The 27,256-nt window shown below is 42.0% G+C and overlaps 1 protein-coding gene across 1 annotated transcript; it reads right to left on the minus strand.

The window, feature by feature from the left end:
* Positions 1–10,159: 10,159 nt before the first annotated feature.
* On the minus strand, positions 10,160–11,109 carry LOC101720777 (olfactory receptor 5AN6-like). The gene is given in 2 exon segments (XM_013067476.1): positions 10,160–10,815; positions 10,818–11,109. Coding segments are annotated over 2 exon segments (948 nt in total).
* Between the last annotated feature and the right edge of the window lie 16,147 nt (positions 11,110–27,256).

Below are 27,256 nucleotides of genomic sequence, written 5' to 3' on the forward strand. Positions count from 1 at the left end.
TTTAGACTTTCTCCATTTCAGATAATAAAAATTAAAGACAAGGGGGATAAGTATTTTTACAATTGGTTGGTATCAGGATGAAAACAGAATCTATATTTTACCCTTCAGGAGTATTTCTGCTCTATCTCATTCTAAAGCCTGGAGCCTCAAAGGTAACTAAAGAGGCCCCCAAAAGATTACAATTTGGGTGTGTTTCTTTTCAGTTTTTAATTTTTTTGCAGATTCAAATTGCACTCACTCATGAGTCTACAATAGCATGAAATCACCAACTTCAAAATTCTAAAAATGTTTCTTCAAGTGCTGTTTCTACTATCTTTCTACTGTGTGGGCTTTAGAAAATTTGTTTGCCTCTCCGAACCTTAATATGCTATTTTCTGTATATGCAATAACAGGATTAGCTAAGTGAGATGTGTGTTTACTAGTTCACTTTTCTTCCTTTATATTTCTATTTCTAAATAGTAGAAACCTTATTTAAAAACAGTATTTCCTGGGAGTCATAGAACGCAAAGTAGGAAGAGCCTAGTCCCACCGTTAAGGTCAGAGCCATAGGACAGGCACCTCCTCCTGCCCCGGGGTCTCTTTATTCTCCTGCTCAGTGGGTCCAGGATTCTCCAGTGTCTGGTCCAAGGAGGGGTAAAGGACTGACTCACTGACAACATCTTCAACTCTGTGTTTCAACTCACGGCAAAGATCAGATATCTGGAGCAAGAACAAGGTCGATCTCTGTTGGTACCTTGAGCACAGGTCTTAACCAAAGAGATAAATAAGGTTGGGGCTATGTTAAAGTGAGCAGCAAGAGAAGGACTGCTGGAACTTTAAAGAAAGGCTGGCCAGCTCTGTCACGGGTATCAGGGGGTCTCTCCCAAGTGCTAGGGGTATGAGATGTCCAGGGGGCACCAGAGGCGGCTTGGCTGGCTGCTGGGTCTCAGGGGCAAAGAAGGTGCCAGCCTTGGGTGTGGAGAGTTGGTGTCCACTGGCCCTGCCTCTGTGATACTGCTGCTCACTGATCTCGTTTCAGTAAGATATCTTGGAGTTGGTGCAGTCCAAGACTGGATTTTGACTCCATAAATAGGTAACAATTTCAGACAACAGCAGTTAACTTGGTAATGCAATAGATATTTTACAGAAACCTTCTGAGCGATTCCCAGGATTGAAGCTAGGAATAAATGAGTGAAAATTTCAGAGAACAGAAGGGAGCAAGAAAGGGAGAGAAATAATAGTGTAGTCCAAAAATAGAATGGATTTCCAAAGAAGTGGGTTCCCCATCAGTGGACGTGTGTAAACAGAGACAGCTCATGAGAGGAGGAAGGGGTTTAAGAGTTAAGGAGGATGTGAATTAGCTGAATTTAATGGGTGCTTTAGAATCCTGAAATTCCAATTCTGTGCGATAAGAGAAAGAGGAGAGGACACTGGTAGGTGCTGACATTTTTCCTGGTGGATTGGCCCTTTGCACACTTTGTCATACAATGTCCTCAAAGCAGCTCTCGAAGGAAAGCGTTCTCAATGCCTTTTCAGATGAGCAAATGGCATTGTGAAGGAGTAGTTTGCCACAGGTCACATGGACCTCGTAGTAAAGCTGGAGTCTGAACCGAGTTCTTCTCAGTCCTCTCCACATCACAACTCCCGTGAAGACTTGAAAACCAGACAGCAACACCCTATAGCTCTCATCTTTCAGGAGACCTCTGTGCAGGGAGTTTAAAGCAAACACGGCCCTTCGTTGTTTGACCAGGGGCAGATTTCCGTCCAGCACACGCCTTGTTTGTGATGCAGTAAATGTCCAATGTGGACAGATTTGAAGTGTACCTGTGTCTCGGGAGAGACAGGCGAGGAGATGACCGCGGTCACCCAGGGGGCGCGGTGGCTTCTCTCTGGGGTTGGTGAAAGGCAGCAGTCACACCCCATTCACGCTGGCAGCTTGTCAGCTCGCATCAGATGAGGAAAGTCTGCTGCGGGCCCTGCTCCACCCTCAGCCGCAACAGCTTCTCCTCCACCAGGTCAGTCGCCCACTGTGAAGCAAAGCAGATTCTACCCCACCTCCCCATCCCAGCTCTGGGCCTTACGCCTTCGTTCTGGGGGCTCCAAGGCTTGGCATCGGGGCAAGGATCGCTGTGAGTGGCAGATGTGGCCATTTGTGTGGAATTCCATCTTCCCTTGAAAAATACAAAAACCAAATGCAAAACAAACCTTTGGTTTCTACTTCCTCAGTGCAGAGAGAGTGGTATTAAGGATGGAGCCCTGGAAGATTGGTGGTTTACAATTTCTGCCTCCCTCTCTCCTTCAAAAGGATTCTCAGGCAAGTGTGGTGGTGCACACCTGTATCCCCAGCACTCCAGGCGGCTGAGGCAGGAGGATAACAAGTTTGAGGCCAGCCTTGGAAACTTAGCAGTTTAGTGAGACTCTGTCTCCAAATTTAAAAAAATAACAAAAGGGCTATGAATGTAATTCAGTGGGAAGGCTTTGGGTTCTACTCCAGTACACACACACACACACACACACACACACACACACATTCCTCTTTTTCTTGGCTACTTGAAGCATTGTTAATAGAGTCAGTCTAGCTTCTTCTCATGCTAGCTCCACCACTAAGCAATGTGGGGGATGAAGGGAGGTCAGAAAGTTTATGGTACATGATCTGCCACCATTTTCCAACTCATCTTTTCACCTTTAGACTCTTGGTGCAGGGCTCGCTCCTGACAGGGCTGACCACGGACCCAACTGGGTAGCAGATCCAACCACATGGTGTTTTGCTTGATAACATTCATTCATAACTTGTTTGTCAGTGCCCTAAATTCCTTATCCTGTTCCCCGAGGCCATCCCCACCCAGTGATGTCTGGGGAAATCAAAGATGATGTGGCAGGAAGATGGGGAACTGTGCTCTTCCCAGCCTAGCTTCCTCAGTAGGGCTGGAGTGCCCTGCGACCTCCAACTGGGTCATCTGGAGCTGGGGGCAGGTGTGAACAAGGCTGGGGCCAGAGGAAGCCATGAGCAGGGAGTCGATGGGTACAGCAGCAGCGGTCGATATCAAGTGAAGAAATTCTCGAGATTGGGGAAACTGGGACAGATCAGGAGACGGGAGTGAAGACCACCAAAGAGACTCGCATTGGTAGGACAGAGGCAGGAGTAAGGAGGACAGGAGCCAGCGTCACATTGAGACGGGGCTGCATGAGGGGTGGTGTACAGAGGACAAAGTCATGGGCTTAAAGCTGGTTCTGTCTGTCTCACAAATAGCTGTTTTAGCTCATTGGAAATAGTGTAAAAGTTTATTTATTCTGCTGGGCCCAGAGTAAATGGGAGAAAATGTTGTCTGAAATCTTTTTCTCAGCCTTAGAATAGATCTATAAACCAGCGTGGCAGAAACTGGAAAACAGATGCCCACCACATCTGTCAGGCATCTGTGGCTGTCCATGCGGAGGGCTTGCTGTGTGCTCTTGGGCAGACTCTGGGCCTTTGATCCTGCGCCAGGAGACAGATGGGAGGAGTAGCGTCCCTCTGGGAAGCCACAAGGCTGCGCTCTCCCCTGCTGAGAGCCCACCCTAAGGCCCTCTTCAAACAGCTTTCCAAAAAATAAAAAATAAGAAAAAGCCTTTCTGAGACCAGGAATGCTGGGAGAAGGCGGAGCTACTGGGAATCAGGCCTCCAGTTGTCTCTCAGGGATTGCAACACTGGGTTGGCCTTAAAATAGAGCTGAAGACGATGTGATTTGGGAAAAGTGCCACCACCCTGAGCTGGCTTGATCTTAAAAAGAGCATATTGTTGACAGGGCTCAGTTTCAGGAAGAGGCAGCTGTGGCTGGGGCCGGTTAGGCTGCAGAGTACCCCTGCAGAGGGCTGTACAGCTGGGGTCCAGATGGGAGAAGGGCCGAGGGGAGGGGAGTAAGAGTCCAGACCCAGAAAAGACGCTTCATCGTCCACATGGGTGTTCGTGCTTGGGGAGGTCACAGGGGAAGAGAGGTTATCAAATAACTAGTAGTGAAATAGAAAAGTTGGTCTTGAAATTCTTTCTGCCAGGCAGGCAGAGAAAGAAAGAGAAAAAGCCCAATAAGCAGGTTCTTTCTGGGCCTTGCCTGCATTGGGTTTTAGTTAAAATCTCAAGACATTAGTCTTCTCAAGTTGACCACCAGTGGGTTGGGAAGATCAGCTTAGAAGGAGCCACACCTGGTGAGCTATGGGCAGGGGTGACACCTTGTTGCCTGCTGTTGTCTCCCTTCAAGACCGAACTTTAAGCTCAGTGATGCAAGAAGCATTTCGAGACTGACTTTCCCACACTGTGATTGTTTCGTTCTGCTGTGCGCTTCTCAAGCTACAGTTTTTAACCCTCCTGTGTTTAAGGGCCCTGGTGGCAACCAGAAAGACCCTCTGATGTGTCCTAGAAGGATGCTCTCTCCCCTGAAGTTCCTGGCTCTGCACGATGGTGACCTCTGCAGAGGACCCTGCTCTGCCCTACGTCTTGGCAGTCCCAGCCCTCAGCACAATGAGAAAATGCTTACATCCAAAATCGCAAACCCTCAAATTTCTCTTTGCCACAAGCTTCCTATTTTTCTCTTTTGCAGTTCTCAGTGAATCTATTTTTGATTTCATGACTTTTACTCTTTAGACAGCTTCCAAGTTCCTGAACTCAAGGTCTTGGCCCTGAGTGATTCCTACCACCAACCCTCACATTTTCTTCTTTTGCAGTAAAATCTGTACACATTGTCAGGCTGCTATGGGCTTAGCTACTTCTGAAGTGTGACCAAAGCATATAATGACTGTTTAAAGTTTTTTAAATGTATTAGGGTAAATGACACGTTGCCATGAATTCCCCTCAAAATCCTCCCCCTCACTTTGAACATACTTATCCCATCATTCTTGATGCTTTCTGAAGCAGCTCTGGAGTCCTCTTTTCTGAATGTCCTTATGAGATTCGATTAAAAAAAAAACACATAGTGAATGCAGATACAGTGCCATACAATGGAAAGGCAGACTTGTAAAAACATTGCACTGTGTCTTCACCACCTTATTCATGAGATCTGGCACCGCGCAACTTCTGGACTTTCCCAGAATCAAACGACCATGAAAGATAAACATGTAGAATGGATCCAGGACATCAAGGCAGCCAGGATGGTGCAACGAGAGACACTCGTGAAAGAGGACTCCAGAGCTGCTGCAGGAAGTGGCGAGAACAATGGGATCACTGTGTTCAAGGGCAGGGGAGGGTTTGGGGAGATGAATGGTAATATATCTTTTGGAGTATTCAATTTTTAGAAATCAACCACTCATGGAAGCCCATACCTCATAAATGTGTCTTGTCGTCCCACAAGGACACTCACTGCTGCACAAAATCCCTCCTGAGCGTCCTGTTGGCTCCCTATCAAACTCCCCAAAGCCCTTCCAAAACCACCTTTCCTATACCCTCAACTGGACATACCACTCTCCTCTGCACTCTCATCGTTTGTGCTCATCATTTGTGCTCATCATTGCCCCTCGCCACTCCCTCCCTCGGATGAGGACTGTGTTGATTGTGTCCTTGCTCCTGGAATCCTTTGAGGTTGAGCTTGTTCATCACTCAATCTTCAGTCAGTGCCCAAAGCAGTGCCTGGCATCCAACAGCTGTTCAGCGACTGCCTCGTGAATGAAATAGAGGCTTTAAAAAAAGAAAAACAACAGCTTCATCAGGGTATTAGCTGCAAAGTTTGGTGGGGGCAGTGTTACAGAGAAGCAAAATAAAATATGCATGAGGATTATTACTACTGCTGCCGAATAAAGTACCATAGACTTAGCAGTTTGAAACCATGGACATGTATTTTCCCTTTTGTGTAGGTCAAAAGCCCAGCCTAGCTTCGATTTGGTCTCTGCCTTTGGTGCTCTTCCTGAACAGGGCAAGAGAGAAGACAAGTTTGTCTAGTCCCAACCTCAAGCAGCATGCCACCTTTTTTTTCTCATCATGTAAAGGGGAAAGAAAAATCATTTTAATGTCACTTCTGCAGTTGGGAACTGGTACATTGAAAATCGATTGGAAAGAGCATGTTGCTTACTTCAAGGAAGAATTTTTGTTACAGTCGGAATTTTTAAATATTTATCTGAAGTTAAAGGGACTGAGAAGTTGTAGGCCCTCAGGATGAAGAGAACTTGTGGGGACAGAGCAGCTGTGGATCTGCTCACCCTTGCTGGGAAACAGGCGCCAGGCTATCTGCAGGGAGAATCAGCAGAAGTGGCTCATCGTCAAAGACAAGAGCATCCTTCTTGCGCCACTGTGGGAGGGGAACTAACATTCTGTCCCCTTGGCTTCGTGTGCGTCTCATCTGTGGCTCCTCCATGAGGTCCCCTCCAGCCAGGGGGAGCTCAGCTTCCGCCCCCACTCCCACAGGACGGGGGCAGATGGTTCAGCGGTCCTGTGGATCAAACGCACGTGGATAGAAACTTGAAAGCGTTGCACACCGGGAAATCAGGGCTGCATCATCACCAGCACTGACTCTGGGCGGGTTTGCTCCTCCCGGAGAGCCTTGCTGCCGACCTCCCTCTGCTGGTGAAGGAAAGCTTCACAGGGTTCCCCACTTCGCCGTCCCACTGTGACGGGGAGAGCAGACTCTGCTCTGTGCCACTTCATGTTCATTGGTTAATTGGGTCTCACTGCCATGTGACGAGTTCCTGACAGACAGTCCACGGCCCGGGCTGGCACAAGTCAGGTGGTCTTCAAGGCACAAAGAGCAATGGCTGTTTCAAGGAAACCTGGGGCAAATCTCTCCATTTCTGCTCTAAGCGAAAGGGCTGCTCCTCTCTTCCCCTTCCGTCGTCACTTGGCTCTGTTCTACACCAGGATGTGTCCTGTTGCTGGATGACAGCATCCAGACCACAGCACAACCCAACAGGAGGTCGGGACAGAAATCCTGGCCACGCTGGCCAACAGGGCTGAACCCAGGTCTGAGGTCTGGCATTGCGCCCTCTTCTGTTGGGAAAGGAAAGAGCAGTTTCTTTTGTATACAGTGATTTGCTCCAAAATAGAAAATGGAGCAGGGAGAAACAGATTACAATATAGAGTATTTGATTTGATTTTTAAATTTGTCTTAAGATTTTTAATTTCCCCAGATTGCTTCCCTTTTCCCTTTCATTACCACATCACTAATGAATTTTAGCTACCTCAAAAATGGTGCCTTCCTACAAATATCACCCTTGATCCTATGCAAATTCAGACCCCTTCCCTCCCCATTTTCCTTCTTCCTTCCTTTCCTTTCTCCTATTTTAGGGTAACTTCACATACTATAAAATTCTTCCACATGAAGTTTGTCATTCAGTAACTTTTTAAATATTCACATAGTTTTGAAACCGTTACCATAGTCTAGTTTTAGAACTTTTTATCAAAAGTAACCCCACGCCCATCAATAGCTGCTTCCTGTTTCTCTCTTCCTTGGACAATTTAGGCAGCTCCTTTTTGTTCTGTTTCCACCCTTATCCTATAGCTGACCTTATCAAACTCTGTTTTATTAGTACATGTTTGCTGGCGTGATGTTTATATTCTTGGTGTGGTGCCAGCACATGTCTCAGAGTCTACAGATCTGCCTGTTCTGAACATTTCATTAAAATGAAATTCCACACCACATGTCCTGGTGACTGCCTCCTGCACTTGGCACAGTGTCGCTAGGGTCCAGCCAGGTGAGTGCACATGTCCGTTCTTCCATTCCTTTCACGGCCAAGCAGCATTTTACTGCGTGGGTTCCCCAAGCTCTTTCTGCTGTTTAAGGGTCCCCGACGTAGCCCAGGAGGCCTTCTTTTGGGGAAGATGTGTCTCTTTCTAGGCGACATTAATCAGTTTCACCATAACGAGTCCCAGCAGCCTTGTCCTCTTTAATGGTCACTTCAATACAAGAATGTTTTGCAATTCTGGTTTTTTTGGGCTCTCCGCACAGGGCCCTCCCAGGCCCTCAGGCACGTGCTTACTCGGTCCCCCACCCCTGCAGTCTTAACAGCAGAGGCTCAGGGTCAGCCACTCCAGGGCCCCCGAAGTGAAGGCCATTTGGGCACTGTGTACTTACCTGGTTTCACTTCATCAGGTCTTAGCAAAATGTCCCTCATCTTCATAAGGTTGAAATGCAATTCCAAAGGCAGGAGAGTCTGCAATGCCCATCTGCACCCTGGGGAGCTGGAGGATCCAGGAGCAGCTCAGGCCCCGGAGCTGGAAGCATCAGAACAAGAGGAATCAAGGACACAGTGCCCAGCTGAAGGCAGAAGAGTCCTGCAGGGTCACTGGAGTGAGCCTGAGCTGAAGGCTGAAGAAGCTGGAGTCAGATGTCCACGGGCCACGGCAGGAGCTCAAGAAGAATCAAGCCTCAAATGCGGGCTGACCCCCGCTTCTCCTTCTTGGTCCCTCTGGACTACAACCCAATCCGTGGCACCACCCTCCCCATCAGTCTGCTAGGCCTCAGGCCAATCATCCCTGGAAGCACCCACAGACACACCCTGCACAGCCTGGCTAATCTCCTAGGTGCTCTTAGTCCAGTGGAGGGGCAGTGACAACAATGATTGACTGTCACATTACCCTATTGCCACATGTAGAAATCCTCAGTAAAATTCGCTTTCTTTTTCTTGTTCTCTTATTACATTCTCAATTTCTCTTCTTTTAACATATGAATACCACCCATTGCACGTTTTCATTGAGATCATTGTTTTTCCTGAAGTCTTCAAGCGTGACATCATGCCTTCTAGAGGTCTTTACCCATAAAGTCTTGTTTCCTTGTGTACTTTGAGGCTTGAAACCTAATTTTCTTTAGAAGGTATTTTGGCAGACTTTTTTGAGTTGGGATTCAGATGTTTCTTAAAAATCTTTGGAGAGGATTTGCATGTGATTCTGACTAGTATGGACTCGAGGATGCTTCCAAGCCGGTACTCCTTTAAGGGAATCAGTTAAAGATTCCATGGCCCGCCCAGTTAATGTGGATTCAGACCACAGGCTTCGATTCGGGTGTGTGACACTCAGTGCAAAGCCTGGGAGAGTCAAGATTTCCTTTCTTGTGAAACAGGATTTTTCCCTTAGTTCCCTCTCACATGGAGGCACAGTGCATTGGTCCCTCCTGTGTGTCTGGGCCTCCTTTCAGACTCTCGGCAGCCCCAGGCTTTGTCTCTCTTTCCCCAAGTCCCAGGCTTTTGTCAGAATATAGACCCAATATTACCAGATTTCACGTAGAAGACATCTTCTGAGCAGCTTTTGCTCCCAGAATTTCTGATTTTACTTTATACACATTTGAATGTTGGATATTTTCTTTCATTCTCGCCTGCTTAGAAATGTATTTTAAATTATTTTCTAAAAAATGTTTCATGCAACATCTTTCATTACTTAGCAATGCTGGCATGTCTGCCTTAATAACTTTTCCAAGCTGGGTGTGTACCACACACCTGTAATCCCGGCACTCAGGAGGCTGAGACAAGAGGATTGCCATGAGTTCGAGGCCAGCTGGGATACATAGTGAGTTCAAGACCATCATAAACCACACAGTGAGACCCTGTTTCAAAAAAGCAAAAGCAAAAACAAAAAAAGAAGCATAACATTTCCCACTATATAGTAATATAGTAGTTCAAAAGATCACCCATCTTTCCACTTTCCCAGAGAAGGCCAACACCACGGAAATCTCTTTGTTCATTTATTTACAAACAATTGATGCTTAGTTCTAAAAATAAAATACTAGAAATCAAAGTCTCTCTATATATTGCCTTGGCAGAGAGGTTAGGTCCTAGTCTACAATTACACTTCCCTCACATCCCCATCAAGATCAGTTGGAATTTGCCTAGGCACCCAAGGGCTTGATGTCTGGGACAAAGCGGTCATTAAATGACTTGTGATGTGGTGCATGAGAAAGATCACTGGCCTCATGCTCAGTCCCATTCTCTTTGGCCTGCATGGTGAAGTCGGGAAAGAATATGTAAGGATCCCAAACTGAAGAACTGAAGATTGCCACTTAATAAAAAAGGATATATCGGCCGCATTGTGAGGTTAGATGTAGGGGAGCTGAGTCATCTGTAAAGACTGAAAGTAGCCACAAGATTTGCATGGTGCTGAGCCAGCCCTGGATTAGGTGGGTTGACTCGCAGTCCTGTCACAAACTCAGTGAGGCAGGATCATACTGCATGCATTTTACGTTTTGGAGTCCAGCACCTTCTGGTCAACAAGGTCACGAGCCTACAAGACCTTTAGTTAACAGTGGCAACGGGAAAATACTCGCTTCTTCTTACACCTCTTAACGGCATCTCTGATTTCTTGGTTTCTCAGACTATAGATCAAAGGATTCAGCATGGGAATCACCACTGTATAGAAGACTGAAGCCATCTTGTCATAGCCCAGAGAATTGCCAGAGCTGGGATACATATAGACAAAAAGTCCTGACCCAAAGAACAGGGTGACCGCCGTCAGGTGAGAAGCACAGATATTGAAGGCCTTGGACCTGCCTTCCACTGAGCTAATCTTCAAGATGATAGCAACAATGTAACCATAGGAGACCATGATAACTAAGACAGACATCACACCAAACATCACTGCTATCACAAACTTCATGACTTGCAGGAAAAGGGTTTCAGAGCAGGATAGGACTAATAACTGAGGCAGGTCACAAAAGAAGTCGTTGACAACACTTGGGCCACAGAAATTGAGCTGAAGTAAACCACAGAGTTGGATCAGTGAACCAAAGAATCCAGTTATGTAGGCTCCATCTACCATCTGCACGCAGAGGCCAGGGGACATGATGGCTGTGTAGAGCAGAGGGTTACAAATGACGGTGTAGCGGTCATAAGCCATGGCCGACAGAAGACAGCACTCCATCAGGCCTAGGCTGGATGAAAAGAAGTGCTGTGCATGCACCCCACAAAGGAGATGGACTTACGCTTCTGGAAGAAGTTGGAGAGCATCTTGGGGACCGTGGAGCGGACGTAGCAGAGATCTAAGAAGGACAGGTTGCTGAGGAAGAAGTACATGGGTGTGTGCAGGCGGGAGTCCATCCTGATCAGCATGCTGCTTCCCAGGTTCCACGCCACTGTGGAGAGGTAAGTCCCCAAGAATATGACAAAAATAATCATCCTTAGCTTGGGGAAATTTGAGAATCCCAAAAGGATGAATTTGATGACTGTTGCATTATTCCTTTCTCCACCCATGACCTTGGGACTTCTTACATCTGCAGAAAGGTACTTGGGTTAAAAGTGGACTCTTAATATTGTGAAATGTCCTTGTTTTGAATATAGTTTCATAGATTTGGACAAAAAAATATGCACCATCAAGCTAACAATTTTAACAATTTTTAAAAATATAAAAAGGATTTTTGAAAACTGTTGGAAATCTAGTATCCCATCTACTTTTAAAACTTTCTTTTCCAGTTTTTTGTACACACACACACACACACACACAAAGTATGGATATATACTGCCAAGTTTTTGTCTAAAAGTTGGTACCAAGTTACACTAGAATCAAGATGTTTTTAGTACCTCTTCGCAGTGCACAAGATCACATCCAACAGGGAGATTTACACGTGTACATAACACACCTTTTTTACCCCTCCTCTCCTCCCACCAACCCTTCATCCCCTCCCCATTTACAAAAGCTCTATTTTCATTTTTTTCCTTCAATTTTTTTGCATAACAACATTTCTTGCCTTCCTATTATCAAAAGTATCTGTGATTTTAGCAGTAGTCTTTGACAGTCTTGCAGGTAAAAAATTATCTCTTTGGTTTTAATTTGCAATTTACTGATTTGCTCATATATCTTTTGCACTTTTGTCTATTAAGCTCTGCATTATTGATTTGTAGTAACTCTCTAATTTGAGGAAACTCTCTCAATGATAATTCATTGTTGCTCATACATAACAATTATTTTCCAACTTCATAACTTGTTATCGATATTGTTGAAGTTGCATTTTGCTGTACAGATTTATTTATTTTCATGTAATCAATTTTTATTTATGGTCCTGGCATTGCTTCTCCACCTTTTGGCTAAGATCAAGTGTATTTATGGTCCTGGCCTGAATGTGATGCTGAAAAAGATTTATTTACACAATCCCATAATACTCTTTCCTATATTTACTTTTAGTTTAGTTTTTAAATTTACATTTAAAATTTCTAGGATATATTAATACAGAGTGTCAGGTATTATAATGGTTTTGTTTTTCCAAGTTTGTTATCACACATCCCAACACAGCTAATTCAGTGTTCCTCCACTGACTAAAGTCTCCTGTGTAATGAAGTCATTTACAATATCCCCATTTGCTCAGTTTTAATCTGCCAGTTCTTATGCCTTCCGTTCAACCTTACACCACATTTTCTAATTAGGTGTGATCATATTTTATTAATAAATTATATAACATTTTGATAACTAGTAAAGATCCTCTCATTTTTTACACTGAGATCATTTTGATGATTCCCCTATCTATGCCTTCAGAAGGATTTTTATAATGAATACATACAAGGGAATAAAAGGGGTCTTTTATTGCATTTCATTATTTTTTTAACTTGGGAAGAAATAGCTTGCTCAGTTGCTGTTAAGTAAAGGTATAGAAGAGATGACCCTGGCTGTTCAATAGGTAAAACACTGCTAGGCCTCTGAGACCCGCAGGCAGCACGTGGGTCCCTGCACAGGTACTCTGTCCTCCACTGTCTTCCACTGCTCTACCTGCTCTGTGCCTTCCATTTCCTCATCTGAAAAATCAGAAAACCATCACCATTCTCCTTCCCTCCAGGACCCTTAAAAGAGCTACGGCCACCGCAGGAGGACGCACTGGTGGAGTCGTGATCTTACACTCTGCATTTTAACACTCCAAGGAGAGAACTCTTTAAGGACCTGGAGAGAGGAAATTGTTCTGACCTCATATCATCTATCAACCTACCTAATGAGGCCCCAACAAAATCCCAACTATATTTATTGAGTAAATGAACCATATTTATATACATATTCAAAAGAAATAGAAAAAGTCCATCAGCAGAATTTATAATGAACTTGTATTTCAATAAATTAAATTAAAGATTCCTTGGAAACACTACTGAAGTGTAATTTTCCACTTCTCCTCTCAGGACACATATGCCCTAGAGATCTGGAAGCTCTAAGATTATTTTTGAGACTTTAGAAACTGTTTCCATTGAGGTTGGTTTGCATCTTTGACAGTTTTGTTAAGCAAAAAATATGGTTCAATGAAAAAGAAACAAAGTGCGTTATAATACACCTTTTTCTAGTTCACTGAACAGGAGAACAAAGAAAATACTTAGATGGTGAGAATGGTGCTAGAGAGCACCCTGTCCCTGGAGCCCAGAAAGGTTACCAAACTGGAAAACACAAAGACTTCACTTTCCTGCAGCTCTTCTTACTTCATTCCTCTTTATTCTCTGACTGCACCATGCTCCATCCATTCCCACACCAAGTCTGTACCTGGGGCAGCATAACCATCACCTTGATCCTGAAGGAAGAGAAAGACCCAGTCAAAGAAGAGAACTATAGGCCAATCTCACTAATGAACATAGATGCAAAAATCCTTCATAAGATACTGGCAAACAGAATGCAGAAGATCATCAAGAAGATCATACACCCTGACCAAGTGGGATTCATCCCAGGGATGCAGGGATGGTTCAACATACACAAATCAATCAACGTGATACACTATATCAATAGAGCCAAGGACAAAAACCATATGATCATCTCAATAGATGCAGAAAAAGCATTCGACAAAATGCAACATGCATTTATGATAAAAACCCTACAAAAATTGGAAAAAACGGTCTCTACCTCGATCTGATAAAAGCCATCTATGAAAAATCAACAGTCAATATCATACTAAATGGTCAAAAACTGAAATCCTTCACATTAAAATCAGGAACAACACAAGGATGTCCACTATCACCACTCCTGTTCAATATACTTTTGGAAACATTAGCCATGGCAATTAGACAAGAGAAAGAAATAAAAGGAGTAAAGATAGGAAAGGAAGAAGTCAAATTGTCATTATTTGCAGATGACATGATACTCTATATAGAAGACCCAAGAACTCCACCAAATTCTTCTAGACTTAATAACCAAATTCAGTAGAGTACTGGATACAAGGTCAACACACAAAAATCAATAGCTTTCCTCTACAGAAACAAGGAACTCACTGAAAAAGAAACTGGAGAAACAACTCCCTTCACAATAGCATCCAAAAAAATTAAATACCTAGGAATCAACCTAACAAAAGAAATCAAAGACCTCTTCTCTGAAAACTATAGCACTCTGAAAAGAGAGATTGAAGACGATATCAGAAAATGGGAAGGCATCACTTGCTCCTCGGTAGGAAGGATCAACATAGTGAAAATGGCCATACTTTCAAAACTGCTATATAGATTCAATGCAATCCCAATTGAAATCCCAGCAGGATACTTCACAAACCTTGAGAAAACAATCCAAAAATTCATTTGCAATAAGAAGAGACCTAGAATAGCAAAAGCAATTCTAGGCAACAGAGACATGGCAGGGGGTATCACAACCCCCAACTTGAAACTATACTACAAAGCTACTGTGATAAATACAGCATGGTACTGGCAAAGAAACTGACGTGAGGACCAGTGGAACAGATTAGAAGGTGGAGAAACAACTCCAGACACACTCAGCCACCTCATCTTTGACAAAGGAGCCAAGCACCCTCATCGGAGGAAAGATAGACTATTTAATAAATGGTGTTGGAAAAACTGGATTTCAACCTGTCAGAGATTAAAACTAGATCCATACCCATCACCACTCACTAAACTAAGATCGAAGTGGATTAAAGATCTAAATATTAAGCCAGAAACATTAAAATTGCTGGAAGATAAGTTAGGTAGAACTCTTGATGACATTGGCATAGGGAAAGACTTTATGAACAAATCTTCAGTAGCATGAGAACTAGCACACAGAATCAACAACTGGGATCTCATCTTATTAAAAAGCTTCTGCACTGCAAGAGAAACCACCAACAGAGCTAACAGACAACCTACAATGTGGGAAGAAATATTTAGCAGCTGCAGCTCAGACAAAGGTCTACTCTCGAGAATATACAAAGAACTGAAAAAAGATCAGACCCCCCAAATTCAAAGACCCAGTTCAAAAATGGGCATCTGAAATGAACAGACATTTCTCAGACAAAGAAGTAAAAACAGCAAATAAATATATGAAAAAATGTTCAACATCACTGGTCATTCAAGAGATGCAGATGAAAACAACCCTGAGATTCCACCTCACTCCAGAAAGAATGGCTGCTATCTAGAAATCAACAAATAACAAATGCTGGCGGGGGTGTAGGGAGAAAGGAACCCTTCTCCATTGTTGGTGGGAGTGCAGACTGGTGTAACCCTTGTGGAAATCAGTATGGAGATACCTCAAAGAACTAGGGCTAGAGGTCCCATTTGACCCAGCTATTCCCCTGCTGGATATCTTCCCCAAAGAATTAAAAGAATCATACCACAGCAATATATGTGCACCCATGGTTATAGCAGCACAGTTTGTAATACCTAAAGCTTGGAAACAGCCCAAGTGCCCATCGACTGGAAACTGGATAAAGAAGATGTGGTCTTTTTATAAAATGGAGTACTACTCAGCCATAAAGAATGAGAAACTACAGACATTTATAGCTAAATGGATGCATATTGAGGCCATACTCTTAAGTGAAATAAATAGGACACACATGTGTAAATACCGAATGGTTTCTCTAGTGTGAGAAATTGTAAGTGTAAATAAGGATGAAAATGATTAAAATAAATAATTGATAATTTGAAATAAGAAAAGGTCCAAGAGTTTGGGGATGGTGGGAGGGGACGGGGAAAGGGAAGAAGGGAAAGTAAAAACTATGAGGAAAAAAAAATGGAATCAAAGTCTGTGTAAATAGGGAAGGGTGGAGGGGGTGAAGGGTGTACAGGTAATGGGAGAAAAAATAAAAACTAAGATACATCATGTACAGGTATAAGCACCCAACGATAAATGTAAACGCATTCTATACCTAAAATATACCAATTAATATATATATAAAAAAACAATATAGGGGATATTTTCTTTATTAAAGTTTTTCGTCTCAACTATGTCTTTCCCTAAAATAAATTTTTGCAAGCACAAGGTCCCGAGTTTGATTCCCAGTATCAAAAAAAAAAAAGAACAAACATATTCATGTAAATAATTCCTGACACTTCAGTAATTTTCCCATCAGTAACTCCACACTACCCAGTAATCATAATTTTTATCTTCCTCCATCCTTCTCCTTTGAGTTTGCCCATTCCGTGGTTTGAATAGATAATTATCATTGTCATGATTATTACAGAAACACCTCAAGGGACTGTGACCTTTCCAGCTCACGTACCAGGTACTGAGCTAACCCTGGTTAACTTTCTTTGTTCTGGTTAGCAAACCGAGAGGAAACTTCAATGTGAGGCTTTTCGCAAGGCCCTGAAGTGTGACATCGGATAACAGCAACTGGAAGTATCGTGTATTTAACAAGGACTATGTGCCAGACACAGCGAAATATTTTATGTGGAAACTGATTCATTTAATTCTTACACACAAAACAACAGAGAACGGAAGATACACACGCGCACACAGCAGCTCTGTAGTACCACTATGATGTAAGTGCTGTGGCAGAAAGTTGAAGGGGAACACGGGGCTGGGCATGGGGAGGATGCAGTCTAACGGGGCCGGGCGTTGGTCACTCTCTTCTCTCGCGGATTCACAGCACCTGACACCCACAGCTTCCGGACGGGCCCGTGGTTTTAAGGGGATCCAGTCTGTGGTTGGCTGGCTCAAAGCAGAAACAGGAGGGAGGAGCCTCAGCAGAAGCAACTGCTCATGTCAAGGCGGCCAGGAAACCCCAAGGAGAAGGCCAGGCGGGAGATGCATCCTTCCAGGGCAGCCCCAGCGACCTACCCCTTGGCCACCGGTGAGCGCAGTGCCTGCCTGTAGGAGCCAGTCCCCCCCAAAGCCCTCGCTCTGAATGCTTGCACCTTGGGGTGGGGGTTTCTGGATCTAAAACGCAACAGCAGGTCTCAGTGGGAAGCGACAGAGAGGTGACAACTTGATGGAGCTCAGGGAGAGGCTTTCCAAACTGAGGGAACACCTTGTGCAAAGGCCCCAAGGCAGATAATACCTGGTGTTCAAAGACTGCTGGCGTAGCAGAATGAATAGGAGACAGAGACAAGGGAGAAATAACGGCTGCTGAGATTCTGAGGAGAACTGACAGTGACTGCACCACACAGCTTTGCAGCCTCTCGGGGAGGCAAACACCAGAGTAATAACTCCTGGGATAGGAGGTGCATTGGAAGTGTGGGCATCACCACAATAAGGCGTTCCTCAGAAGGTCTCCCAGTGCCTTCTCCCGGCTTTAGGTTATAAGGAGAGTGAGAAATAATGGAGGCCACTTGCTATTGTATAGGAAGTAACTTAATGGCATTTGAGTCGAGAGACAGACTTCTAATCTCCACACTGCTGCCTGTGTGTTTGTGAACAAGCTACTCCCCTCTGCGAAGCTTCTACCTCCTTATCTGTAAAATGCTCACGATGCTGGTTATTAAGTGTCTGATAGCTTCTCAGCCTTCTGCCTAAGGTCAAGTGTGTAAGAGTCTCTCAAATTGGCAATTTGTAAATGGTGCTTCTCACAACTGCTTCACAATGCACTTAAACACATCCATCCGATATCCTGCGTGGGTTTCCTCATAACCGAAGGATGTCAATTACACTTTCACTCTGCCCAGAGTCACACGCTCACTTCAAGAATGCACTTGTTGTACCCAGAAGGAAGCTCCCTGCCTCCATCCCAGGCTCCTAGGGCAGAGAAGCTGAGCCAGTCTCAGAACCTGGAAGGAAGCTCCCCTGCTGCCATCCCAAGCTCCTAGGGCAGAGAAGGTGAGCTGCATGGGTGCCAGAAGCACCCCCTCCCGTGGAAATGAGAAGACACATAAACAAGCCTCAAAAACAGACTTCTGGATCACCTACAGCAACCTCAAAGGGAAACGAGATGGAACACTCTGATACTCAACCACCTGGACTCTCTGAACTGGCAACAAAAGAGGATCTGGGAAAAATGAAATCAGAAATAATTACTCAGATAACAGCAAAGATTTTGCTCATGGTGCAAGACATGATTAATAAATCTAGAGAGGACACAGATAAAAAAATAGAGGATCTGAGGAACATGATGGAATCCCAACATAGGAAACAAATGGAATCCATAAAACAGATACGAACAGATTTCCAAGAGATTAAAGACTCCATAGAAAGTCTGTACAGCAGAATGAACCAATGTGAGGATAGAATTTCACATATAGAAGATAAGATTGCAATTAGTGAGGAGGAAAAGAAAAATTGCTTTGAAATTGTAAGGGAACATGAGAAATCAATCCAGCAGCTGCTAGATGATGCAAAGAAGAATAACATAAGGCTGATCAGAGTCAATGAAGAAAGAGGGGAGAGTGCAGATGACATCAAAAAACTCTTCACAGAAGTGATGGCAGAAAACTTCCCAAGGAGGGGGAAAGAACTTGACATACAGATAAGTGAGACATATAGGACTCCAGCTAGCCTTAATCAAAAAAAATCTACACATAGACATGTAATAGTTAGGATTCCAGAAATCCAACAGAAGAACAAAATTCTACAAGCAATGAGAGAAAAGAAACAAATCACATACAAAGGAAAGCCCATCAGAATCACAGCAGACTTCTCAATGCAAACCCTCAAGGCAAGAAGAGCTTGGAGTGATGTATTTCAAGCCCTAAAGGAAAACAGCCTCCAACCCAGATTGATGTACCCTGCAAAACTATCTTTCAAAATGGATGGAGAAATAAGATACTTTCATGACAAAGAGCACCTCAGGAACTTCATGAATACCAAATTGCCACTCCAAAAAATTTTAGACAATACCCTAGGAAAAGACAATGAGGATCACAACCCCAGGAAACCCAGCAGAATGAATCCTTTGGGCATGACAAAGTAAACGCAAAGGGGAAGAATCCAACAAAAAGGAAAAGTCATGACAAGGCTTTTAAAGCTTTTGACTTCATCTCCCTAATGAGTGTATAATTCAGTCTTATTATTGTACTGATTAGTATTTTTCTGATTCTAGAGTTGCACACCATTCCTTGTGCTATACTGGCTATTTATCATCTTCTTAGGTCTACATTTTAATTGGGTTGTCTATTAATGAGCTCTAAGAATTCTTTATATATTCTGCTCATAGGTTATATGCATTGTAAATATGGTCTGTTTAAGGACTACTTTTCATTTTAATGATGTCATTTAAAGTTCTAAATATTGATGGAATCTCATTTATCAATTTTTTTCTTTTATACATCATGGTTTTTGTATCCTAGGTAGTTCTTGCCTACCCTGAATTCATAAATATTTTCCCTTATAATTTCTTCTTAAAGTTTTATACTTTTAGGTTTTCTTATTTAGGTTCATAGATCCCTTCCAGTTATTTTCATGTATGGAAAAAAAGGGTTGAGGTTAAGTTTTTATATATGAATACCAGATGTTCTAGTGCCATTTGCTGAAGACACTATCTCTTCCTCGGCTCTTGAATAGAGTTTATATTCTATAAAATGCTAATGTTAAATAATCTTTCAAAACTCAGTGGACCATATATGTGTGTGATTCTATTTCTAGATTCTCTGTTTTATTCAAATGATCTATATGTCTTTCCTTACACCAACACTGCCTTGATTACTGTAGCTTTAGAAGAAGTCTTAAAATTGGGTGCTAAACATCTTCCAACACTCTTTTTGTTTTTGTTTTTGTTATTGTTTTTGGCTTTTCTGGGTCCTTTGTACTACTACATAACTTTTAAATTTCAATATCCAGTTCTTCATTTATAGCAAGTATACACAGACCTGAATTTTTATATATACCTTGTGTTTTCTAATCCTGCTAAATTCAAGTACAAGTTCTAGGGGCTCATAGAGATTTCTTAGTATTTTCTCTGTAGATGATCATGTCATCTACATATAAAGATTTTGCTTCTGCCATGCCAATCCTATCCTAGTTGTGTCATTTTATTGCCAGACTATTTTGGTGGGGACTAGGTTTCAAAGTTTAATGGACAGATAAAGAGTAAGCATTTCTGCCCTTGTTCCCCACCTTAAGGAGAAAGCATTGTATCTTCTCCATTCATACAAGGCATTCTCGTTGGAAGTATGGAGTACATGTCTTTAATCTGTTGAGAAGTTTCTGTTCTACTTCTAGTCTCCTGATAGCTTTTGCCATGAACAAGTGTGGAATTTAGTCCAGTGCTTTTTCTCCGACTAGTGACAGGATCATATGGCTTTTTCCTTTCCTCTGTTTAAACGATGACTTTTGGGTGTGGATCTTTCAGTGCTGAACCAACATTGCCATCCCTATAACAAAACCACTTTCTACATCCTGCCAGATCTGACTTCCAATAGTTTGTTTTGTTAAACGAATTTCCATCTATGTTCATACTTTTTTCTTCTATTATCTTCATCCAGTTTTAGGATTAGCACAATGTTGAGTTCCTAAAATGAGGGGAGAAGTGTTCCTTCTTTTTTCTGCTTTAATTGTTTGATATAATTTATCAGTTAAAATGTTTATGAGACTGCTGTTGTCATATAGGTAGGCTTTCAAGCTAGGAATATACTTTCTTTAATAGGTGCTATTCAAATTTTATATTTCCTCCAGAGTTAGTTTCATTAATTTGTCTTCCAAGGTACTTCTTAGAAGTTGTCAAATTTATTTTGAAAAATATTTTTGTAATATGCTTTCTATATCCTTTTAAATTCTGTAAAATCTGTAAAAAGAAAAAAAAGAAAAGAAGGAAAAATAACCTTAAGCATCAAAATCAGATTTCAGATTAGCTGATAAATAATAATGAAAATACAGTTCTTCCTTTGTGTTCTGAAGGGACAAGTCTGTACAGTGGCACTTACCACATGTTGTTGATTTGTATCTATCTCTCACTCTTTTTGTTTTTTAAACAGGGAACACTCCTAAAGAGCAGGATAGCACCTTACAGAGCTCTCCCTACATAATTTGCCTCAATAAATGACCATTTTGTCAAATAAAGAAAAAAAAAAAAGAATGTGCTTGTTCATGGAGCGATACTGCTGGCATCAAGCACATAATGCACTGAGACAGACTCTCAAACAGCGGTTCTGAGTAGGACCCCAAATAAACAGGAACTTCACCATAGACCAGGAAGAGGGTCAGGCATTTGAGTACTCATCTATTGAATGTCTCACGCCAAGTTACTCAATGTTTCTGAACCTAGATTTCTTTACTTGCAAAGTGGAGATTTCACAAGTGTATTGGCAAGGCTATGACTAGGACAGAATGAGATGGTGCGGGTAAAATTCTTTGCACGACCCTCACACAGTAGGGGACTGCTTTCTAATAGTTCTGGTATTACTCTGAAATCCTCTGAGATAGAAGAGGCTTTCTATGCATGTTTCATGATTTACTTCTTCTCCAAGACTCAACTTATACCAAAATGCCGCAAAATTTCATTTTCTATTGTTCATATGATAAAGATAACATATAGTGATCTTCCAAGTGAGGCTTTAATTTCCTGAAGATCAGAGACATTTGTTTTAATCTCTGGCTAAGCTCTCTCTTTTCTAAATATGAATATTAGTCTTACAACAACATTGCACATATAGAAATTGATGCAGTCAAATTTTTGTACTATTTCATAACAAAATAATCAAATACTTTTTAAACTCACAAAAGGGATTCAATAAATTCTTCTTTTTTTGTTTTTGTTTTCATTTTTTGAGACAGAGTCTCACTATGTAGTTTGGGCTGGCCTTGAACTCTAAGTGCCCAAGGCTGGCCTCAAACTCTCAGTGATCCTCCTGCCTCAGGCTCCTGAGTGCTGGGACTACAGTTGTGCCTGCTGTGCCTGGCTTCAATAATTTTTTTTTTTTGGGTATCGGGTATCGAACTTGGGACCTTGCGCTTGCAAGGCAGGTGCCAGAACCACTGAGCTAAATCCCTGGCTATCAATAAATATTTTAAATGAAGTAGTCATTATATTATTTTGAGTATGGAAAATCTTGTGTCCATTAAATACAATAATCTTACTTGTTTTATCCTTGGGTGAATTCAGAAGTCTTGTTATCTCTACCTGAATTAAATGCTGCCAGACAAAAATATCCAGCACCTTTCAAAGAGTAAATGCTGTTAATAAAATATTCTGAAACTAAGAAATCATCTGGCTAAATATTCAAGAAAATTGGACTATTAGGGGAAAACAAGCAAACTACTTGGTACTTTATCTGGACTATTGTTGAATTGGCTGAGACATTTCATTTTTTGACTAGGATTTGTAGTGTGTTTCAGAGAGCCATGGCAAAGACTCGTTGACCATGTGTTTATCATACATAGGTACCAGTCACATATGGCTTAATATGGGGATGTGTGTGGTAGCGAGCAAGCAATTTTATGAGTGTGAGACATCACAGAGTGTACTCACATGAACCCACAGGAACAGCTTCCTACATGCGTAGGCTACTTATTGTGTTGCATAGATCCAACAGCTCCTAGGGTCACAGTGAACAACTACATGGCCTTCCGTCAAGCACAGGAGAAAAAAATTCTATCAGTAGACACTGCAAACATCAGCTGCACCAGGCTGTTTTCTGTGTAATGTTTTACGTAAACTTTTTATAGGTAGGAGTACATTCTAAAGGAACAATAAAATGTATGGTACAGTCAACACATAAAACAGTACCAGTCCTATTATCCAGGATTATGAATTGCACATAAATTTAGGTACTACACTTTTATACAGCTAGCAGCCAGAAGGTGTGTTTGTGCCAGCATCACCACGAACAGGTGAGTACTGTGTTGCCTACAGTGTAGCACTGGCTATGATGTCACTCGGCAGAGGAATTCTTTAACTCATTATAATCGGTATATTTGGCTGGTTGTTGACTGAACATTGTCATGTCATCCACGGCTGTGCACATGTGTGTATAGACACGTATGTATTACATGCATGTATCATCTAAAATGGAGACCATGAGTCCCTGCTGTCACTGTTACTCACAATTAAGATAACTTTTTAAAATTTATCTCAGAGATTTTATCTCGAATGGAAATGGATGTTTCCTGAGCACAGTCAGTCTCACCCTGCTTCCTGTTCTAAGCAGAAATTACAGAGGGTGGAGATGGTCGGTCAGCACACAGCAGGGCTGATCTTGCTCAGCAGGTACCTTAAGAGACAGGGGTGGTAATTAAAGGCTTGGCTTTCTGGTTACTAAGTGCACTGAAGTGAGCAGCTAAAGTTGTTAAATAAAAAGTCAAGAAGGAATTTATTCAATCAGAAAGGCAAGGATGAGCTCTGAAGAAGAGCTAAAAGGATGGTTAAAGACACAGAAAGACACTTCTTACTTCAACTATTTTCCAACATCACGGAGATGCTACCGAGTCCTGGACCATGGGAGTCCACAGCTCCTCTCAGTATTCCCAATAGCAAATGCAGATGAATTTTATAGAGGATGAGAATAATGCAGGACAATTCAAACATCAACACTAGGCGCCGGAAATAGAAACTCTGAAATGTTACCCTGATTACATTTGATGAATTACTATTCAATCAGTGCAGAGCTTGAGAAATGCAGTCTTGCAAAAATCAAGGCATTGACCAGGTAGGAAAGGAAGGCAATGAAAGAAATCATACCCAACACTCCTTCCAACAAGGGGAAATTCCTAAATTCAAGATGTTCACTTAACTGCATATTTTTGCATCAAAATTCAATAGGGGAGGGCCGGGAATTTAGCTCAATGGTTCCGCTGACTGCCTCAAAAGTGCAAGGGCCAGAGTTCAATCCCTGGTACCAAAAAAAAAAAAAAATTCAATAGGGGAAATATTTCATCTTGGTAGAAAGAACCTGAGCACTGAGCATGTCTAGGCATGGAGAGAGGCCAGTTTGTCTATGAACAAGAGGATTACGGAAGCGTGAAGAGGGAGGCTCCCAGCCAGCAGTCAGGCCACTGAGCACAGCACTACCAGGCTGCCCGTGTTTGTAAGAAAGTTGGACCGCTGATGACTACTTAGCCCATGGAAACCTGGGAAACCCAGCAACAGGCACTCAGTCCAGACCCAGCCCCAGGTCCCAGGGAAGTTCATTGAACACTTACTCTCAGACGTCTTCCAAAGGAACATCCCCCAAGAGGACCTTTCTTCTCCAAACTCTGCTCTGTCCACAATCTCTCTTGGCCCTCTGAGATAAGAGAATTGCTTCCACCCAGGGTCCACGTAAATGCCTCCCAAAGAGCAGAGAAGAGGGCCCATTAAGCTGTCCAGGTAATTGTTCTCTTGTGTGATGACAACAGAAACACACAAAAGATTTCCCTGCTGATTCCATTTCACATCATGGATCCCTTTCTCAGAAAATATGTTTAGACAAGGAATTACTGGATATAACATCTGAATGGAAAACTTTTCCCATGAATTGCTATGTCTTTTCTCTTACAAGTGGAATGTGAGACAATACATATTTCATTAAAATGTTATCATATAGGGGCCAGGGATTTAGCTCAGTGGTTCTGGCGCCTACCTTGCAAGCGCAAGGTCCCGAGTTCGATGCCTGGTACCAAAAGAAAAAAAATGTTATCATATATATTTAAATTACTCGGACACCATCATAAACTTAAGCATTGATGGTTATATCCATTTCTACTTAAACTAATTCACTTCTGTTGGTTTTTTCTTTACTCTATTGGATTTTAAGTGGGATTTAATCTTTTGCTATGAAATATAATTTTGAAGTCAGTATCACACTTCAGAGAATTTCTGTGAAATGAATTTCTAGAAAGGAATATTACTTCATTGATGTAAATGCACTTTCCTAGCTGCCCATCTTCATTAATTTTATTTATAATTTCCTAACATTAGGAAAATTAGATTTTTTTCACAGTGAATCTTATTGTTCTAATTTTGTCTATTGATTTTCAGCAATGAATGGTCTTCACTATTCAGAGGCTATATAAATATTTAACAATGTTTCCTTGATTTTTTTTTCTTGGCTTAGCATTTTTTATCTATTCAAACAATCCAGAATTTATGGTGAAAGATGTTCAGTTTTCCCTACTTTGCTATTTAATCTTTCAAAACATTTGACTTTTCAATAGTTCATAATTCCTTTATCATATATGAAGGTTTATGAGCCAATCTGGTTGTAGTGGTCTGTCTCTACCTTAAGCATTACATGTAATATTCACAACTGTTATGTAATTTGCATATATTTTTAATTTTGCATCTTATCATATTGCACTGAAATTATTTATTTTGACATCACATCTGCTATACCGTGAGGTTCCTAAGGACAATGCCTATGGCATTAATCTTTCCCAACACAGTACCAGGTGTCCGTGGAATGCTGCTGGTGTGAATGAAGGGTGAGTGAGTGAACACAACTTGGGTTTGGTAACTGAGTCGCCATTTATTCAATTCATTTCTGAGGCCTTGCCTGGAGTCAGTCTTCACCCAGCTGCGTGTCAGTGGTTTCTGCCACCAACTCCGAGGATAAACCCCTCCAGCTGTTCTCTGAGAGATGCTCCCAAGGTGGTCGTATGGCCTTCTGAATGGCCAAAAGGAAACGGACCATCCCGAGAAAGCCAAACCAGCAGAACGGCTGGACAGAAGGGGAGACTCCAGCTGCATGTTTGACTGGCTCCACTTTATCTCCCTCAAGCTCTTCTCTGCCTTTCATTTATTTTTATTATTATTTAATTCAAAATGAGTGACTTTGGGAAACTTGAATGATACAGAACAATAAAATGAAGTCAGATTTCACTTCACAGATAACTGCTGTTATTATTGTATTACTGTTTTGACCCCTTGAGCTCAGGACTCACCTCCCTATTTATTCACCCGCTGTGGCTCTGGCAGAACATTTCACCTCACTCTCCAAGGAGAACTGAGGTTTGAGTTTGGACACTGATTGTGAGCGCTGTTGGGGAGGCAAGTGTGAGATACTGAGCTACACACAGACAGGAAAGACCTGAGCCCACGAGCTCTAAATCCCACAGAACCCACTTCTCAACAACCCAAGATCCGTGTTTCTTCCTCCCACAGACTTTCAGATTTTTTCACCCAAAGTAGGTCTGTGGACCAAAGAAAAAGGGACACAAAAGTATGCGTCGAGGAACTCCCTGCCAGGCTCCGTCTTCTGTTTGGAAAGGTCCAGTGAAGAGCAATTAATCAGACACATAACCAAACCCAAAGAGGACACTGACCTGGATTGAGAAATCTATCTTGATAAAATTCAATTAATAATCAGGATGATTCACTCCAGGACTTCTTTCTCAAAGAAAGAAAAATAGTTTCATAATGTTAAGGGTCTCTAGTCCAAAAAATAGAATATACATGTAAGGATCTCTCAGAACAATTGGGCCCTACTTAATACCTAAGCCACATGAAAGCATGTTTGTTGACTTCCCAGGTGAAATGCGGCACTCTTGCATTTATTTGATTACTTTTGCTATTTTCATATAGTTATTTAGATTCATTGTCCTCTTTTGCAAATCAGCCATATATAGAGATGGTAATAATGCATTTTTCTGGAGCGTGGATGAAACTTCCATCAAAAGGTTAGCTCAAGGATGGGGGTATGGCCCAGTGGTAGAGCTCGTGTCTAACGTGCACGAGGCCCTGGATTCTATCCACAGCACAGAAAAAATACTGGCTCATAGTTTAGACCACATTGTTGCTTCATTTCCCTCAGATCACTGCCTGTCTTATAGTTTTATTTGTGTCGTTTTTGAAGATATCTAAAGTCATTAGAGCCCTAATTTATTTTCATTTATGACTTCACTTATTACTGATCTTTAAGCTTATTACACTCTTTCTCACTTACAAATCATAATCATTTGTGTTTTCTTAGCAATATTTATCAGTTTTATTTATTTATTTTTGCTGGTACATGTTTGTAGTTGAAATGTGCTTTATTCATTACTCATGATTTCAAGGCAGCAATATTTTATGCATTGTGAAACAAATACAAAGTTATTGTTATATTCTGAAACAGTTACTTAAGCACTATGTTATTTTGACTAAGTGTTTTTTCAACAATATAGGGGATGCCCATCAACTGGAAACTGGATAAAGAAGATGTGGTTTTTTTATAAAATGGAGTACTATTCAGCCATAAAGAATGAGAAACTAGAGTCATTTATAGCTAAATGGATGCATATGGAGGCCATACTCTTAAGTGAAATAAATAGGACACACATGTGTAAATACCAAATAGTTTCTCTAGTATGAGAAACTGATAGTGTAAACAAGGGTTAAAATGATTAAAAGGAATAATTGAT

Source organism: Heterocephalus glaber, unplaced genomic scaffold (genome assembly GCF_053883595.1).
Source record: "Heterocephalus glaber isolate CG9 unplaced genomic scaffold, H.glaber_assembly_v1.0 deba00001805, whole genome shotgun sequence".
Lineage (NCBI taxonomy): Eukaryota > Metazoa > Chordata > Mammalia > Rodentia > Bathyergidae > Heterocephalus > Heterocephalus glaber.